General features: G+C 44.4%; 1 protein-coding gene across 1 annotated transcript in view; it reads right to left on the reverse strand.

Moving 5' to 3' along the window:
• The window catches only part of LOC147727675 (uncharacterized), a 382,784-nt gene that overhangs the window by 236,492 nt on the left and 128,079 nt on the right, over window positions 1–18,213 (reverse strand). The window contains exon 4 of the mRNA XM_086963156.1: window positions 243–412. Within this exon, the coding sequence (XP_086819282.1) occupies window positions 243–412 (170 nt within the window). The remainder of the gene's footprint in view (window positions 1–242; window positions 413–18,213) is intronic.

Genomic DNA, 18,213 nt, shown 5'->3' on the forward strand with positions numbered 1-18,213 from the left:
TAAACTTCCAAGCTTCAATAATTTAGCTAGCGTAAAAGGTTTAAGCAGTCAAACTTTCTAGTTTAGTTCAATCAGTATTTTGTTACAACTGCCCACAGGGAGTACTGGTACACATAGCAGAATGCAATTAAACTGGCCAGAGAAAGAAATCGTGAAGAACACAGATGCCAGGGCTATACATACAAATGTTTCAATCTCATGTCTTTATGCACTATCATAGGACTGTATGACAAAGTACTTACTTTTCACCTTGTACGCCTTGTCACAGAGTCGGCACTGATGGGGTCGATCATCCGAGTGGTAAGCCATGTGGTCCCGAAGCTTCTTCAACGAGCTCAGCTCTTTCCTGCACTGATCACACTGATAGAGTTTCTTGGCATGATGGCTACTCTGATGCATTGCAAGCTGGCAGCTAGAAATACACAAAAGCAGAAACAAACAATCACTGCTCTGGTTAAAAAACAAAAATGCACTGAAAACTCCTGTAAGCTTAAAATCAGTAACTAAAGAGGATGATTTAGAAGTAAGGGCAAAATATTTTCAATGAATTATAAAATGGTGTTCAAACACGACAAAACTTTCAAAATGATGTGCCAATGGTTAGAAGAAGGTAAAGAAGTGTTCTTAGCGACACCAATTCTATGGTTAAAAATTGGCAATTCACACACATACCTGCAAGGATGGGAACATTGTTAACTAAGAAAAAACGTTGAGTTTTTTTATGGCACCCAAATATCCAAATAAAGTGAAACTACATAATAAAGGAAGGTTTTACAAAACAGTAGAAATTAACATTTCAACCCTATTCTAAAAAATGATATACTTCCAGACTTGTGGTAAAAGACTTTGAGACGTTTCTTACTGCCACTCAACCCAAGGCCTTAATCTTACTTTAGTTTGAGGAGTGTTTCAAAATTCAGTAGTGATTCAAAATCTTGTACTTCATAACTATTTGCTTATGCCTGGGAGAGAGTCCATCCTACCAGTAATGGCAGAATTTAATATTTCATTTTTGACTCTGGAAAAGAGGCTCTCCTACACCCAGATGTGACATTCTAGGTCCTCAATATGGAAGGCCTACTAAAATGAAATTTGAGCCCAACATATGTCTTTGTTCAGGTGTCTGTGTTTGAGACTGGGTTCCCAGAGAGCAGCCAGGAAAATATTGTAGGCAGATTAATTACTCCTCTCCTCCATCTCGGCCCATTGCTTTGCACCATTTCTGTTTTGCACGAAAAGTGAGAATCAATGGCTTTAAGAGGTGCCAGACGTGGAGGAACCAGCATGCATTTTGACAGCTCTTTGCTGAAGGTTCTGCGTCCCGCGGGAAACTGTGAAGTAGATGGCAAGGGAGGCGTACACAAGCAGATAGAGGGGAGGGCCCCAAAGGAGCTTGGAACCATAATAGTGGAAGAGTGGAAGGCCATCAGTAAGGAAACATTCTGGCCAATATTGCTGCTGCAAAAATGAGACCCATCTCAAAGATGAGACCCATTCCCTTAAGAGACAGATACTGAGACATAAACAAGGGTCCCGGGACTATTGGCGGGTAGCAAGACTACATCCGGATTCAGGGCTGATGGATCATAGTACTGAAGCCACACAGAATATTTTCTTGCCTGGGGACAGCAGCAAAAGGAGTGTGGACTCTTCCATGTCTTCCTGCCCCACCATTGTAGTGCTCACGTGGGTCAGGTTTGAAATCACAGGAATCAGTGGGCCCTGTAGATTTAATTTTTTATTTTTATTTTATTTTACAGAGTTTTATATAGCGCAAACTTGATCCGAATCGGGTATCGGAGCGCTTTACATAGCACCAGTTGCATTACATGAGGACACATTAATTTTTTCTTTGGGCACAGGGAGATTGAGTGATTTACCCAGAATCACAGGATGTTCAGCGTCATTGCCGAGACTCACACCCTGTTCCACAGATTTGAGGTTGACATAGGGGATTCGAATGAAGAAATGGCTGAGAGCAGGAATTTTCCTTTCCGAATAGGGAGGAACATAACATGTACGTGTTTCTCACCAATGTTCCAAGATTAAAACCGGGTGGTAGAGAAAACAGGGATTCCCTTGTAAATAAAGCTATATATTGGATTAGGAAGGAACGAAAGTGTCCCTCCATAATAAGATCAGATATAAAAAATGCAGAATGGATCCAACAGGATAAGGGGGAATTGGACGATATTAGTTTAACATTCTACTCCAAATCTATTGCTGAGAATTTAATAACTATGAATCTAAGAAATCATTCACTTTTTAATTCCAAAATCAGCATTAGGCAAAATAAAACTGGTATAGCCAGTTGTAATCTTGCCATATATACCTCTGGGGGGCAAAGTAATCTTGAAGCCATAGATTGATTTCATTATGAGCAAAATCTGTGCCTCCCAGGAAGGGGGATTCTGTCCCCAATGGTTCAGGTTGGTGGGGTAACTGATTTTGATGACCAATCAAATGTGGAGATACCACATGAAGGTGAAAGTCTTGATGATCGATTAATATATAATATTGCACAGCCAGAAGGGCCTGATTATGCCCTCAGTGTTGGTCCTCCTATTATTAAAGCATCTACTTGTGATCGCCCCGACACCACACCAATAAGCTCAATTCAAAATCGAGTGCCGATGGTGTCTTGGAATAAAGCTGGCCTTACAAAAAAACTGCAAAACCAGACTGGCAGGACTATATTGAATCCTTTGATTTCAAGAGACCTTGGCAAGGGAACCATTATTTAAAGTAGGCTATAGGACATTCAGTATAGGGGCCCGCCAATCAATTAGAGGTAGACCATCTGGGGGCCTCTTAATTTGGATAAACAATAATATAAATACTTCCATAGACATCCTACCTACTGTTATGACGACATCTTGGCCTTGAGTTTTAAATTCCCAAACAAATCCTGGTTACACCTGTTTAATTTATATATAAGACCAAGAGAACGTTCAAAAGAATCACCAATAATACAGCATTTGGAAGAAGCCCTTGATTCTATTCAATCTAATGGGCTCATTGTAATTGGAGGTGAATTCAACTGCTGTTACAAACCTTTGTCGGGATTGAATACAATCCTTGAAGAAGAAGATTTAGCAATGGGTATCCCGTCCTTAGGGATAGAAAAGACTATGGGATGCTCTGTCTCAGCACTACAATTATTTAACTTCACTGTAGAGAAAGGATTAAGGGTCATGCAATGGTAGAACTCCCTCTGATCTCAAATGTTCAAGCACCTTTTCAAGAGGCCTTTCCTCTTCCCGGATAGATTATATCATGCTAAGTGCTGCTCGTTGGGATCATGTGCAGGACTTTAAAGTGGATGGGAGAAGAAAAAGTGATCATTTCCCTTTGTGCTTAGATCTTGCAGGGGAACATTTTATGCTACACTCACTGACACAAGTAGGACTGGACCTAGAGGTCATACAACCTATAGTTAGTAATAATAGGAGGGCACTAAAATTGCCATCTATACTGAAAAAGGTAGAATCCATCACTTGAATTTATAACATTTTTAGTGATCTCGTACTGCTCTTTTTAAAAGAGTGCCCTGAAACTTTATCTATAACACTGATCCATCAAAAGCTGCTACAAGGTATAAAACTCTATCTAACCAAACCAGTGACTGGGAAGACCAAACATCCCAACAAGATTGGGTCATTAAACCTATGGTTTAATAAAGAATGTGTATTGAGCAAACAAAGCTTAATTAGGGCTTTGCAAATTAAGGACATAATCATGATTAGACAATCAAGGAACATGTATAATAAAGTCTTAAAATCAGCTCGCAGAAATTGGGAAGATGCAAGTTGGGAAGAACTGATAGCAGCTTCAAAGCCAGGCGTTCAATTTTTGTTTTGGCAGATTATTGCAAATAGTAGCAAGGCAAAATCCAAGTCCCTAGCACACCACAGCAAAATATTTTACAGTAATACTATTTTTTCAGAAACAAAACATTCATTTTTCTTCATGAGATCTTTAATGTATGGTATCTTGTAATATTTCTCGCCGCCAACACGTGTTTCATCGTTTGGAGTTACCAACGACTTCCTCAGGGCTGGTGGGCAGATACAAAAGGGTGTTTAGCCTTCTGGCTGGTTGTAATTCCGTCCCAGCCTCAATTGGCTAGGTCATTAAATAATATCCGTATCAATATGATGTCACAATACCCCTATTTAGGAGGTGAAAGGCTGGAATAAATCAACAGCTCAGTAATGTACTCTTTATGATGTCGCTGTATTCACGCAAAGTATTCAGTAAGAAATAATCGTTCTTATTGAGGCGCCAACCATAATCCAAACGTATCTATCTGTCCGTCATCCAATATTATCAATCTTCAATCTCCCGTGGTACAGCAAATGAAAGCGTCCATGAGGGTGTGCTAGTATCGGGCACCTCGCTTCTATCCAGATGTTCGCGTCTCGTGCAAGGCATATAACCCAGCCCAGGACTATAATTTGGACCCCTGCACTTGGCATGGACATTTTAATCGCCTAGATGCCCTTCCAGCTTCAATGGCTAGAGAGCTCCCATGTAGCATCGAGGACCTTATGTCATCAAATGAGACTGCACCACTACAATTTAGTGTAGAAGAAACTACGCTGGCCCTATCAGCTGTTAAGCCATCACAAGCTCATGGCCCTGATAAGATTCCGGGTGATCTGTTCAAACATGCGCCTGAGGTGTGGGCACCATATATAAATCTCCTATGCAATGCAATCGCTAGAGGTCAGCCCATTCCAGAATCCTGGAAGGGCACGGAGATCGTCCCGATATATAAGAAGGGTAGTAGGGACGACCTCGCTAATTATAGACCTATCAGCTTAATAGACATATTGCAAAAGGCCTTTGCCAGACAGATTCTAGAAAGGTTAAATGACTGGATGCTTGTAAATGATGTACTGTCTCAATGCCAGGCGGATTTTAGAAGGAGGACAAGTATTATAGACGTATTCAGGCTGATAACTATAGCCTGGAAATACACAAGGCTAAGATCTGGTCATTTACATGTGGCCTTTATAGATTTAAAGGCCGCATTTGATTCAATTCCGAGAGACCTATTGTGGCTAAACGTATTACGACAGGGGGTACCAAAACATATTATAGTCCAGTTGGTCAGGCTTCATGAGAACAACTATGCAAAAGTGCGTTGGGGTAAAGGGGGGGAACTCACAGACGAGATACCAGTCAAGAGAGGTGTGCACCAGGGCGGCGTCCTGGCGCCAACTTTGTTTCTTTTATATGTTAATGACATGGTTGAGTTCCTCCAAAAATATAATCATGACTCCCCGAAACTAGGAGGGAACCACATCTGCGCACTAACATTTTCGGGCGACACAATTTTGTTGTCGCAAACGCCGAAGGGCCTGCAAAATCTTTTAAACACGCTCAATCAATATTGTAAACAAAAGGAGTTGGAAATAAACCCACTAAAAACTAAATACATGACTATAAGGCCCCATAAATGTTTTAAGAATAATATAAAGCTGGATGGAGCAATTTTGGAGCGTGTCTCTAATTTTGTTTATCTTGGGGCAACCATTGATTCCAAACCATTGATTCCAACCTTCCATAAGATTTCTCTTGGGCTTTGGAATCCCCAATGATTGCGGGTGAGTGTAATCTGCTGTTGGATATAGAGGAGACAGTTCTGTGATTTTATTGAGAGAAGGTCCCAGTGGTTAACAGATACTGGATTGGCCTATAGGTGGAGAACAAGCCATCAGGGGAAAATAGACTTTTCACACTATTCTGCAGATCATAAGTCTTATGCTAAACTAGAGATGAATCTGATAGATAGGTGGCTTAGGACAATGGAGTGTTTACTTATCTGATCATCCTGGGTGATTTGCTTTCTTTAGTGGAACTTGGTGAATTTGAGACGTGGAGGAACCTTGAAGATAAGTGAGAGGCTACTTAAAAGACCTGGTAGTCAATGTAGCAGTGATTCTCCAGTATTAGGGGTGTCTTTCATAGATTCACATGCTTGAATATTCCCTGTCGTCGAAGTGGGAGTCCCACAGTACATAAAAATAGCAATAAATGCTAAAAATATATATATGTGAGAACATAACATAAGAAAAAAATAGAAGTAAATACATAACTGAAACCTCTAAAACAATTCCTACATAGGAATGCATGATAGAGAGAGAAAACACTTGTAACATATCACTGTCATTATGTTAGTCCAAACCACAGCCAATCAGGCGCTAGCACCCTCTAGAACCTTCTCCTCAGCAACTCAAGCCCTCAGATTTTCTACCGCACGTCGTGTGAAGGGTGTCTCCCTGAACTCTGCTCAGTTTTTTTCTCATCTGCTTCTTGTTTCCTGAACTTTCATCATGTCAAGTAAGAAGTCTTTATTCCGACCTTGCTCATCTTGTGGGAGGTTGCGTCTTTTTAAAGAGGACCCCCACAAGAAATGTATTTATTGTCTCTACCCTGAGCATGAAGTTGGCAGCTGCAAGTTTTGTAGAACGTTTTCTAACAAGACTCTAAAGGACAGAGAAGGCCGTCTCCTCCTTTGGCTTCAACGTCTTAAAGACAAGGATTCAGCTCTGTCTGATGCTGAGAGTTTTAAATCTGGACCCTCCACTGCAGCCTCTAAGTGTGGTAGTGTGCAGGATATGCCTTCTCCTTTTCTAAATATGAAGAACCTGGCCCTGCCTTTGGCCTCTGTGGTGTCCCCACCAGCTCCTACTACTGCTGCGCTCACGAGACCTGGCTCTCAGGCGTCTTCTGCTGCCTCACAGCGTGTTTCCATGCCTAAACATGCTTCGTCGTTGACGGGAGCGTCTACAAGCGTTCCGACGACGAGATCTGCAGTGTCTACATCGTCGTCGACGACGACACGATGACGATGTCAGCTTTTACCTCGTCGACGACGGTCTCGTCGATGGCCTCTACGTCGATGAGAGTTTCATTGGCATTTCAGACTGTCTCGTCGATGATTCCTATCACCTCGTCGACGAAGAAACCAGCATCGTTGACGAAAGCCATCAAAAAAATGTTTTTTTGTCGACGAAGACTCCGTCGACTAAAGCCTCGTCAACGAGGACTCCGTCTACAGGGGTGTCTCCTGCGTCGACGACTTCGTCGGCGGCTTTGCCATCTAGAATACTTCCGTCGACGACGACTCCGTCGATGATGGCTTCGTCGACGATGGATTCATCAAAGTCATTTTCATCGATGGCCATTTCAGCACCGTCAACGATAACGTCGACGGCACCGTCGACTGTGGCACCATCTTCCTTTGCCTTATTGCCTCTAGTGCCTTTACCTTCTTCAGGTTCTGCATCTGTCGCCACCAATCTTTCACACCATCGCCGTCAAACGCCATGCCACCAGTTGTCTGCTCCAGATCCGCAGCCTCCTTCACCTATGTTTGCCACTACCTCTGAGCACGACTCGGACTCTGGTAATGATGCGGATGACACTTTCGGGGCGGCCCACAGTCCGTCTGATCTAATCATCAAATGTCAAGATTCCGGCAGTGACGACAACCGCGGGGACCAGGAGTCTCAAGCTGAGGAACAGTTCATCCAAGTTCCAATGGCTACTTTGCCTTTGTCTTTGATTTCAAATCTCCAGCATATGCTGGACGACTACAACCGGCGTTTTCCACCAACACCACAAGGTACTCCTAGACCATCACCTGCTGCGACTGCGACAGCTCCGCCATCTGTTCCGCCAATTTTGCCACCGACGCCTTCACCCCAGGTTCAAACGTCAGTCAAGATTCACACAACTGTGTATCCACAGGATGCGGATGATGAGGCGATTCCAGAACGGGAGGACGGAGAGGTCCATGATGATACGGATAATGATGATCCCGTAACCTGCATGGCAGAGTGGGACGACTACCAAATGCAGACGCCCTCCCCTCCGCCAGGAGAATCTGGGGATTCCCCTCCAGTAGATATTGCCAGTTTTCATCTGTTGATGGATAGAGCGGCCCAGCGCTTTAAATTACCAATGACACAGAGAGAGGAGGACTGTTTCCTCTACGATTTCAAGAATCAGCCTTTCAAACAAGTCCACACGATTCCAATAATCGATTTTATATGAAAGGAGGGAGTTAAGCTCATGCAGGCTCCGAATTCGTTACCTGCCCAAATGCCACGCCTTGAGAAGAAATATAAGGCCCCAACTGGTTCACAGGCATGCCTGGTCTCTCACCCTAAGCCGGATTCGGTTGTAACTCAGGCAGCACAGCGTCGGGCCCGTAATCCAGCGTCTCCAATCACCGCACCTCCAGATAGAGAAGGTTGGCGCCTAGACGCCATTTGACGAAAATTCTCCACCATGGCTTCCACTACAGTACGGGCGGCGAATGCCTTAGCCATCTTGGGCCGCTACGACCAGCAGATGTGGTTGGGCATATCTGCCCTAGTCGACCTCATCCCTGACGCTTCCAAAGCGGACGCTTTGCAAATCCTCCAGGACGGACAAAGAGCATCTGAGGAGATGATTGACTGCGCAGTCGATATTGCGGGCACTGGTTTCCGCCAGCTTGCTAGTGCGGCTGCCTTACGACGCCAGGGTTGGTTGAAGGCCACCTCCTTCCGGCAGGAAGTTCAATCCAGGATCCTTGATATGCCATATGATGGTGAATCGCTGTTTGGGTCATACATAGACAAAGCTCTAGAGTCCTTTAAGAAGGACACTGATACGGCTAAATCACTGGGCATTTTGCAATTTCGGAAGCAGCCATTTCGAGGTGCACGCAGACGCGGCACTTCTTCCACTTTTCGAGGAGGACAATCTCAATATCGCTCCTACAATCAGAGCAACCAACGTTACTCTTCCAAGCAACAGCAGTCAAATCGACAACAGTCCTCAAAGCCCTATAGGGGAAAGTCATCCTATCTGGGATCCACTCCCAAACGCCAATGACTTTTGTCATCCCCAAAGTGATGGAGGTTGAATCTCTCTGTTTTAATCTCAGTGGTCTTCCATCACCTCGGACCGCTGTGTTTTGGAGATTGTGCTGAAAGGTCATACCTTAGAGTTCGTCAAGATTCCTCCTCATACTCCACCGTCTGGCCCGCCTCCTCCCCATCTCAAGGAGCTTTACCATCAAGTCCGTCTTCTTGTTCAGAAAGGTGCAGTTGAAGTGGTTCCGGTGTCTCAGAAAGGAGAGGAGTTTTACTCTCGTTTCTTCCTCATACTCAAGAAGACAGGAGATTGGCGACCAATTCTGGATTTGAGGGCTATCAACAGATACCTAAAGAGCCAATCTTTCCGCATGCTGACACTACTGGAGATCCTGCGTCTTCTGGCCAGCGGGGATTTCATGACCACCATAGACCTTCAGGACGCATACTTTCATGTCCCAATTCTCCAACAGCATCGAAAGTACCTGCGCTTCAGGGTGGAGCAGACACATTATCAGTTCAAGGTGTTGCCTTTCGGACTCCGATCCGCCCCTCGTGTGTTCACGAAGGTGTTGGCTCCTGTGGTGGCTCACCTACGCCTCAGAGGCGTCCAAATTTTTCCATACTTGGACGATTGCCATCTCAAGTCTCAATCACGCCATCAACTGAGCCAAGACACTCGTCTTTGTCAAAATGTGTTTCAATCCCTCGGCTTGGCCATCAATGTCGACAAGTCACAGTTTGCACCAGCGCAAACCAGGAATTTCTTGGGAGCGATCTTAGACACAATGCTTTCAAAGGCATTCGTTTCACACTAACGACAACAGAAAATCCTCCGCCTGGTGTCTCTCATTCGATCAAGGCAGTCCATTTCTGTCCGGACATTAAAGTAATTTCTGGGGATGGCATCATCTTCTATTGCGCTGATCCCACATTGCAGACTGCGGACCCGTCCCATTCAAGAGGAACTGGACGTATAATGGTGTCAGGTCTCCGGATCTTTCAACGACCTGGTGGCCGTTACAGCTCGCATGAGAAAGGGTCTGTGCTGGTGGGCACAGCCGACCAACCTGGCGACTGGAACATCCTTCCTCATCAACGCGCCAGATCTCACGCTCACAACAGACGCCTCTATGGACGGCTGGGGTGCTCATCTTCAAGGCCTCTCCATCAAGGGCAAATGGTCTCCACCCCAACGCTCTGGGCATATCAACAGGCTAGAGTTAATGGCGATCTTTCTGGCACTCAAGTTGTTTCTTCCTGTAATTCAAGGGGAGTCAGTGCTTATTCAAACGGACAATACCACCAGCATTCACTATGTGAACAAACAGGGAGGGACCAAGACTCAACGCTTGTCTCGACTGGCTCAGTCGATTTGGGATTGGGCTCTCCGTCATCAGATAACCTTGACGGTGGTGCATCTGCCGGGCGTTTCAAACATCCTGGCAGACTCCCTCAGCATGTCCACATCGTCGACACACGAATGGGAGCTGCATCAACCGACTCTCGATCTTGTGTTTCACCGATGGGGTCGCCCATCTCTAGACCTCTTTGCGACACCAGAGAATCAGAAATGCCCGTCCTACGCAAATTGGCATCCCCACCCCGGATTGTGCGGGAATGCCCTTTTGATTGATTGGTGCGATCTATTCGCTTACGCTTTTCCGCCGATCCTGTTAGTGCCACGGGTGCTGTGGAAGAATCGGAGGCAGCCCTGCCAAATTCCATTGATCGCCCATCGATGGCCCAGACAGGCGTGGTTCTCGTAGTTGCTCCTTCTGTCCCAGTGCGAGCCCATTCCTCTTGATCCTCGTCCAGACCTCCTGACGATGGACAGGGGCCAGGTTTGCCATTCGGATCCATCCACTCTACAATTGTCGGCATGGAACCTGAGCACCTTGAGTTCGCAAACTTAAATATCTCGGAAGACTGCAGAGAGATCCTCGCTCATGCTAGGGCTCCGTCTACCATCAAAACTTACAAACTCAAGTGGAAGAGATTTTGTCATTGGTGCATGGCAGCAAATGTCCATCCAATCCATTCTACTCCGGAGCAGCTTATTCCGTTCTTTTTGAGTCTAGCTCAATCTGGACTCTCGCATGCTACCTTGAGAGTTTTCATAGCTGCAATCTCTCGCTTCCAGCAAGATGGCTCTTCCTCCCTCTGCTCGTCCAGAATTATCCGCCAGTTTTCAAAGGGCTTTTCCGGAAGTTCCCACCTATTCGGCGCCCTCCTCCACCGTGGCATCTCAATGTTGTCTTGTCGCAACTTATGAAATCACCATTTGAGCCCATCCATAGGTCGGACATTAAGTTCCTCACCCGGAAGGTTGTTCTTCTTCTTGCTCTGACCTCATCTCGTTGTATGAGTGACCTCCACACCTTTACTATCAAACCGCCTTATCTTCAATTCAAACCTGACGGCGTGGTGCTTCGCACCAACCCATCTTTCCTACCTAAGGTGCCTACGGACTTCCATCTAAATAAACCTGTGTTCTTGAAAACTTTCTTTGCTGAGCCAAAGTCTCCGGCTGAGCAGCAATTGCATGCCTTGGACATCAAACGATGCCTTAAATTTTACATTAGCAGAACTGCCTCCTTCCGCAGGTCCGACCAACTGTTCATTGCTTATGGACGACTGCGTAAGGGGCATCCAGTTACCAAACCAACGATTGCCCGTTGGATTTCTTCTGCCATTGCCTTCTGCCATCAACAGGCTGGCAAGCCTTTGCAGTCTTCGGTGAGGGCTCATTTTACAAGGGCTATGTCTTCATCCATCGCCCTGTTTGCTGGTGAGCCACTTCATCAGATCTGCCGTGCAAGAACATGGTCCAGCAGGCACACCTTCACCAAGCATTACTGCTTGGACACCATCAATGAGGCGGATACCGCAGTGGGACAGGCAGTACTTCGTCATCTTTTCAAATAAGGTGAGCCTCTGTTCCCTCCTCCTTTATATTTTTTCAATGATTGCTATTTAAGCTTCCATGACTGTATTATTACGGTCTTTGAGCTTTTCCATGCTGTGCTTAGCAATCTCATTGGAAGTTACTGCTCTCTACTCTATTCAAGCATGTGAATCTATGAAAGACACCCCTAATACTGGAGAAGAACAATTGTTACTTACCTGTAAAAGGGTGGTTCTCCAGTATTGGTGTCTTTAATAGACTCACATGCGACCCACCCTCCTCCCCTCAGAGGCTCTCTTCTCCTCATGCACTCTGGGTCACTTTGGTGCTACGAAAATCTGAGGGCTTGAGCTTCTGAGGAGAAGGTTCTAGAGGGTGCTGGCGCCTGATTGGCTGTAGTTTGGACTAACATAATGACAGTGATATGTTACAAGTGTTTTCTCTCTCTATCATGCATTCCTATGTAGGAATTGTTTTAGAGGTTTCAGTTATGTATTTACTTCTATTGTTTTCTTATGTTATGTTCTCACATATATATATTTTTAGCATTTATTGCTATTTTTATGTACCGTGGGACTCCCACTTCGACGACGGGGAATATTCAAGCATGTGAATCTATGAAAGACACCAATACTGGAGAACCACCTGTTTACAGGTAAGTAACAATTGTTCTTGCTCAGGTTAAGAAATGCCCGGGGTTCATTTGTTTCTTTATTAGGCTAAATTAGTCTGGAACCTACCTAGGAGGCTCTTAAAGCGGTGGTTGTAGGATGCCTTCTTATAGAGTGGTGCTGTTGAACTAAACCGGGAAGGAATATTCTAAGAGTCTAACGATGAACAACAGAAGTTGAAAATAGGCATAGGAAATCCCAGTCACAGAAATATTAATGTAAGGTGCTGGCAGCACAGGGCAACTCTGGCTAATGGGACTTGATAAGGCGCGAACACCTTAAATCTATTAATGCATCCCAACGGGCACAGGTTGATGGAAGCACAATCACAATTCATGTCTATTTTTATGTCGCCTAGTTACATATATTTGTATTTTACAAAAATACAAATGCAAACATCAAAAAACAAAATTATATTTTACTACTTTCATTCCAGATATATGGCCTGAGTCCCAAACTACTTTTTGTAGTACGTAACGTAGTACAACAGTAGTACTGCTCACTTACTACAAAATGCAATTCATAAATCTACAAGTATAAACCCCCAACTCAACCTCTCCTATTTTTTCTATGTGGAGATATGCACACATGTAGGGGCCAGATGTATCATGCAAAGAAATAGCGATTCCTTAATTGCGATTATTAAGGAATCGCAAAAAAGGACTCGCTATTGGCTATGCATGATGTGGAATGCGATAAAACAAGGAATCGCTAAAAATCGCTAAATACTTTAGCGATTCCATGTAAAGTAATCGCAATAGTAAAATAACTCCTATCTCGCAATTTGCGATCCCGCTATTTGCGAGATCGCAAATTGCGAGTTCGCAAAAAGCGGGAGCGTGAAAACTACAGAGTCGCATTGGGAGCAGGCTGATGACATCACTACCAGGAAGTCAATCAGCCCATGCTGCCACCTGTGCACAGTGGAACACTGAGGCAGAAGCTGAGTGCAGGGAGTGAGAGCAGAAGAAAACAAACTGCAGGTTGCTAACTGGTGGAGACAGCCATGTCCCAAACAGCCACAGAGGAGGGAGCAGTGGGCAGGAAGCGCAAAATCAAGTTCAGTGAGGGTGAACTTGGCATCCTCATTGAGGATGTCGCAAACAACCATGAAAAGCTATTTGGCAAGCTCTCCCTTAAAGTGCCAGAGGCAGACAAGAGAAGGATCTGGACCAGGATCAGGGACAAGGTGAATGCTGTGGGGGTCACACACCGCAGCATCGATGACCTGAAGAAGCGCTGGTACGACCTGCGCAGTCGTGCAAAGGAGAAGGTTGCTGAAAGGCTGAAGGAGGCGAAGGGGACTGGAGGAGGAGGCCCAACAGTCCCAGACAACACACCCCAGGAGGACATGGTTGAGGCCACAATTGAGCCAGAAGCAGTGGTAGGAGTGACGATCCTGGACACATCTGGGGCAGGCTGTAGCACACAAGGTAAGATGCATGACTATCAACAGCACAAAGCACATACTGATAGTGCCCAAATGTGATTTAACCAGCAAAAAGAACAGCAAAAATAGTCCAGCACACATTTAACATAGGGAGACCAATGCATCATGGGACTTGTAGTCAGTAGTACCCATTTGCCTGTTAGAATCCAACACAGTAAGCCCAAATGCTAATAATAAGCAGTACAGTGACAGATGAGAGACAGTTATAACATAAAAGTATAATTTAATTAAGGTTGCTGAACTATTGAAACACATGTATATAACATTGCACTGTTTCACATCACAGATGCAGCTGAAGCAAACACTGATGACAGTGATGTTGGAGACAGCACACAGCCCAATCAAGAGACTGCGGTGTCAAAACCTGTGTCACCACCACCCAAAGGCAAGGCACCAGCAAAACGCACCACTACAGCCAATGGAGGTAGAACAGGATACATCTACTGCACCTACTACAAGCCTACTATGTCACAGGAAGTAGGAAGTCACAATCAGTGGGGTGGCGTGGAGTCACAGATGGTGCGGGTGCAGCGCGTGCAAGCTAGGCACATGGGAGCAATCAACCTGCAGATGAGAAAAATGAACACTAACATTACTGCAATGGCTGACAGTGTGAGGGAGCTCACAACTGCAATAGTGGAGGCTCACAGGGAATCCAACAACGCCCTGCTGGAGGTTGCGCGTGTGATGCACACACAGAGGAAGAGGCATCGCCAGTTTCTCATAAGCATGGACGCCTATACCAAGTCAAACAACAAGATCAGCACTAGCGTGTCACACCTGTCACGTCGGTCTGTGGGAATGCAGATTGATATGGCCCATTGTTGTGGGGATGTGTCCAAGGCACTGGGGCAAATTACAACAGCCGTTGAACTGATGCAGGCTAGCACTGGTGTCCAGGGCGACGTTACAGGGGAAGAGGGTAGTGAGGCTTCCAGCCTCAGCAGCATCACTGCGCCACTCAACACTGTCAGGAGGAGCAGTAGCCGTAGACAGGCACCTCCCGCAGCATCTAGGAATGCAGATGCTGAAGCAGGAGAAAGACATTTGGGTGTGAGAGGGAGGAGACGGTAAACCAAATTGGAGGGGTGTTAGACCTCATGGTGACGTAACCATGTACAAGACTATCTTTGTGACTGCAATACAAGTCCTTAGTGTGTCTCCTCTGTCCATTGGTGCATGGAGTAAATGTGCTAATGGACACCATTTCAGGTTGTATTGACACCCCATACCGCCAGCCGTGATAATAAATAGTTCACCTTTAAATGCAAATGAGTGTTGTGTGTCATTGTTACATACCTTAGAAATAATGCTGGGTGATGTCAGCACGTTTCCTCTGTCCCTCCGCTGAACTACCAAGATGTGCACGGCGTGGTTGTGCTGGGGGCTGGTTGCCCTCTGTGTCGGATTCCTCAATGGGGATGCCTCTCCTTGTTGCTATGTTGCGCAACATTGCATATGCCGCAATTATCCTGCAGCAGGTTTCCGGTTGGTACAGCATAGCTCCTCCAGTTTTATGCAGGATGCGAAAGCGACTCTTGAGCAATCCAAATGTCCGGTCTATTACTTTACGTGTCCTGATGTGGGCTGCATTGTACCTCTGTTGTTGTGGGCTGGCTGGGTTCAGGTAGGGAGTCAAGATGTAATGCCTCACCGCGTATGCACTGTCACCTACAGAGTAAGAGGCAAGATGTCAGAGTCACGCATGCATTGCCATGACTAAGTCAGTGATGTGTATAGTATTGCACTTACCTAGCAGGTGTCCATTGCCAATATCTCCTGTGAGCAGACGTGTGTGCAAGCCGCTATGGCGGAAGATGTATGAATCGTGAGTGCTTCCTGGGTATTGTGCGACAAGGTCGGTAATGATGTTTTCGGCATTGCACACTGCTTGAACATTAATTGAGTGATATGCTTTCCGGTTGCGGAATATATACTCATTCACGGCAGGGGGACATATGGCTACGTGGGTGCAATCAATGCATCCAATCACATGTGGCAACCTTGCTACTTGGTAGAAATCCTGTTTTGTTTGGCTCAATTCCTGTGGGGTGGTGGGGAAGGTGATGTGGTTGTTGATGACAGTCATCATGGCGGCCAGGAAGGATTTGAAGAACCACGAAAGGGAGCTCTGTGATACCCCTCCTGCTTCTGCCACTATGTCCTGGAAGCTACCTGAGGCAAGGAGGTGGAGGCTACATAGCACCTGGACATGAGTAGGTATAGCCTGGCTCCTATGTGTTTGGCGCTGCAATAGTGGGTCCAATTCATCTATTAAGTCCAGTATCATTGCAGCATTCATCCTGTACTTATCATAAATTTGCTCAGCTGTTTGTCTTAACAATGTGATGCGCAGACGGAAGATTCTATCCTGGATTCTTCTTCTGGCCTGGCCTGCTGCAAGTATCCTCCTCCTCCTCGCAAATATGTAGAGTCCTGCCATTGTGGAAGGCCACTGGGGCCTCATGGGTCTGTTTAAATACACCTCTGATGGCAGGCAGGTGAGTAGGAAAAAGTTTTTTTTTTTACCACCTGATTGTGATTCCCTGTAAACTGCTCTTGCAAAATGGCGATTAATGACAGAATCGCAAATAGCGATTTTACATGCATGGGAAAAGCGATTTTATTGCGAAATCGCTATTTGGATGTAGCGATTTCGCTATATGATTCGCAATTTATTGGTTTCTCGCTACTTGCGAGTCGCTAAAGGGGATTCTGCAATTTTATTGCGATTTCGCAATTTTGCGTTTGCGATTTCGCATTTTACTGCGATTTCACTTCATGCATGCCGTTTCTTTACTTTGCGATCGCAATTGGTACTTCGCACCAGTTGCGATCGCATTTTTGGTTGATGCATCTGGCCCTAAATGTACTACTCAGTAGGAAATTTGAGAGAGATGAGGGGGGAGTGGCTTGAAAATGGGGCATACTTACTACTTAACGGGAGGGGTTTAAGGAAGAGTAAGGCGTTTTGGTAGGCTTAGGGAGGGATGTGCACCCACACACAAAAAAAAGGCAATTTCAATTCACAAACTGTATTTCTAAATCTACTACAGACAAAAAAGACCCAAAACAATAGTAATTGTACTCAAGCTCAAATCTAGAGTAAATCCAGCACCACACATGGCACTGCAACACTCCCATAGAAAACATTAGTGGTAGTGCCGTACAATAAAACCCTATAGGAAATAATGTTCATTTACATTACATTATTAAAACTAGTTAAACATATAAAAATTCTAAAAATATCATTCATATTTATTGTTTAATCTTAAATATTTTGTAATAAACTGTTTTGAAATAAAAAATAATGTAACAAGAATTTATATTAAAATTAAATGAAATTACTTATTACTTCTATTATGTGGGATTTTTTTATTTAAACTTCAGAAAAATAATTTTAATTCCATTTAATTTAATGTATTCAAAATAAATAGATTTTAAATTTAAGTTAAAGGTGCTGTAGCATTTTTGTTGTTTTTCTTCTACATTTAAAATAAATACATAACATTGACCTTAACAGTAACATAATCATATTTTGACTCCACTTTTAAAGTTTATTAAACTTTTTTAACCTTTCTTGTAATTTACCGCAGGGAGCTCTCTGCCACTGGGGCAGAGATTTCCCTATGGTAAAGCATAGGTAAAATTTAAAAAGTGTATTAAACTTTTTTTTAAAAATAGAAAAAATATATCTACATGTTCATCTCCCATCCTCAACCAACCATCTGAAATTTGTTTCTCAACCCATGTGTGGGAAAAGATGGTCTTGTGCTCTATACGCTCTTTTATTATGGGTGTTCCGGAAATTGCTGATCATTTAATTTGCATTCCAGAAATCACTGATATTCTAGAAAACATATTAAGTATGTACCAGTTATGCTTATCAAATTCCTGATACTGATATCATTATTCAAAAAGTTGTGCATAGAGAAGCATGAATTTCACCAGGCCAAAGAAGGACAAGAGCCAAATACATGTCTGCTGGTCAAAAATGTTAAAATAAATAGTCAAAGTCATATTATTATTTTTTTTTTAAATAATAATAAAACTAACATGTCTCTGAGACTTTTTTTCAACATTTTTCAGCCCAGAAAACGTAATCATAAATACAACCACAAGAAGGCCCTGCTCTCCAGCTGACGAGCTTATAGCTCCAGCAAAGAGTTCTTTAGAAAAAACATAGTAAGTTCTCCTGGTGTCATGGATTTAATGACCTAGGAGACTTATTGTCTTCTTTTAAATGTTGCTGAGGGGTGCTTGACTCCTACTCCCTGCATCCCCAACAACATTTAAAAAAGGCTTTGT

Source organism: Lissotriton vulgaris, chromosome 3_1 (genome assembly GCF_964263255.1).
Source record: "Lissotriton vulgaris chromosome 3_1, aLisVul1.2, whole genome shotgun sequence".
NCBI classification, from domain to species: domain Eukaryota; kingdom Metazoa; phylum Chordata; class Amphibia; order Caudata; family Salamandridae; genus Lissotriton; species Lissotriton vulgaris.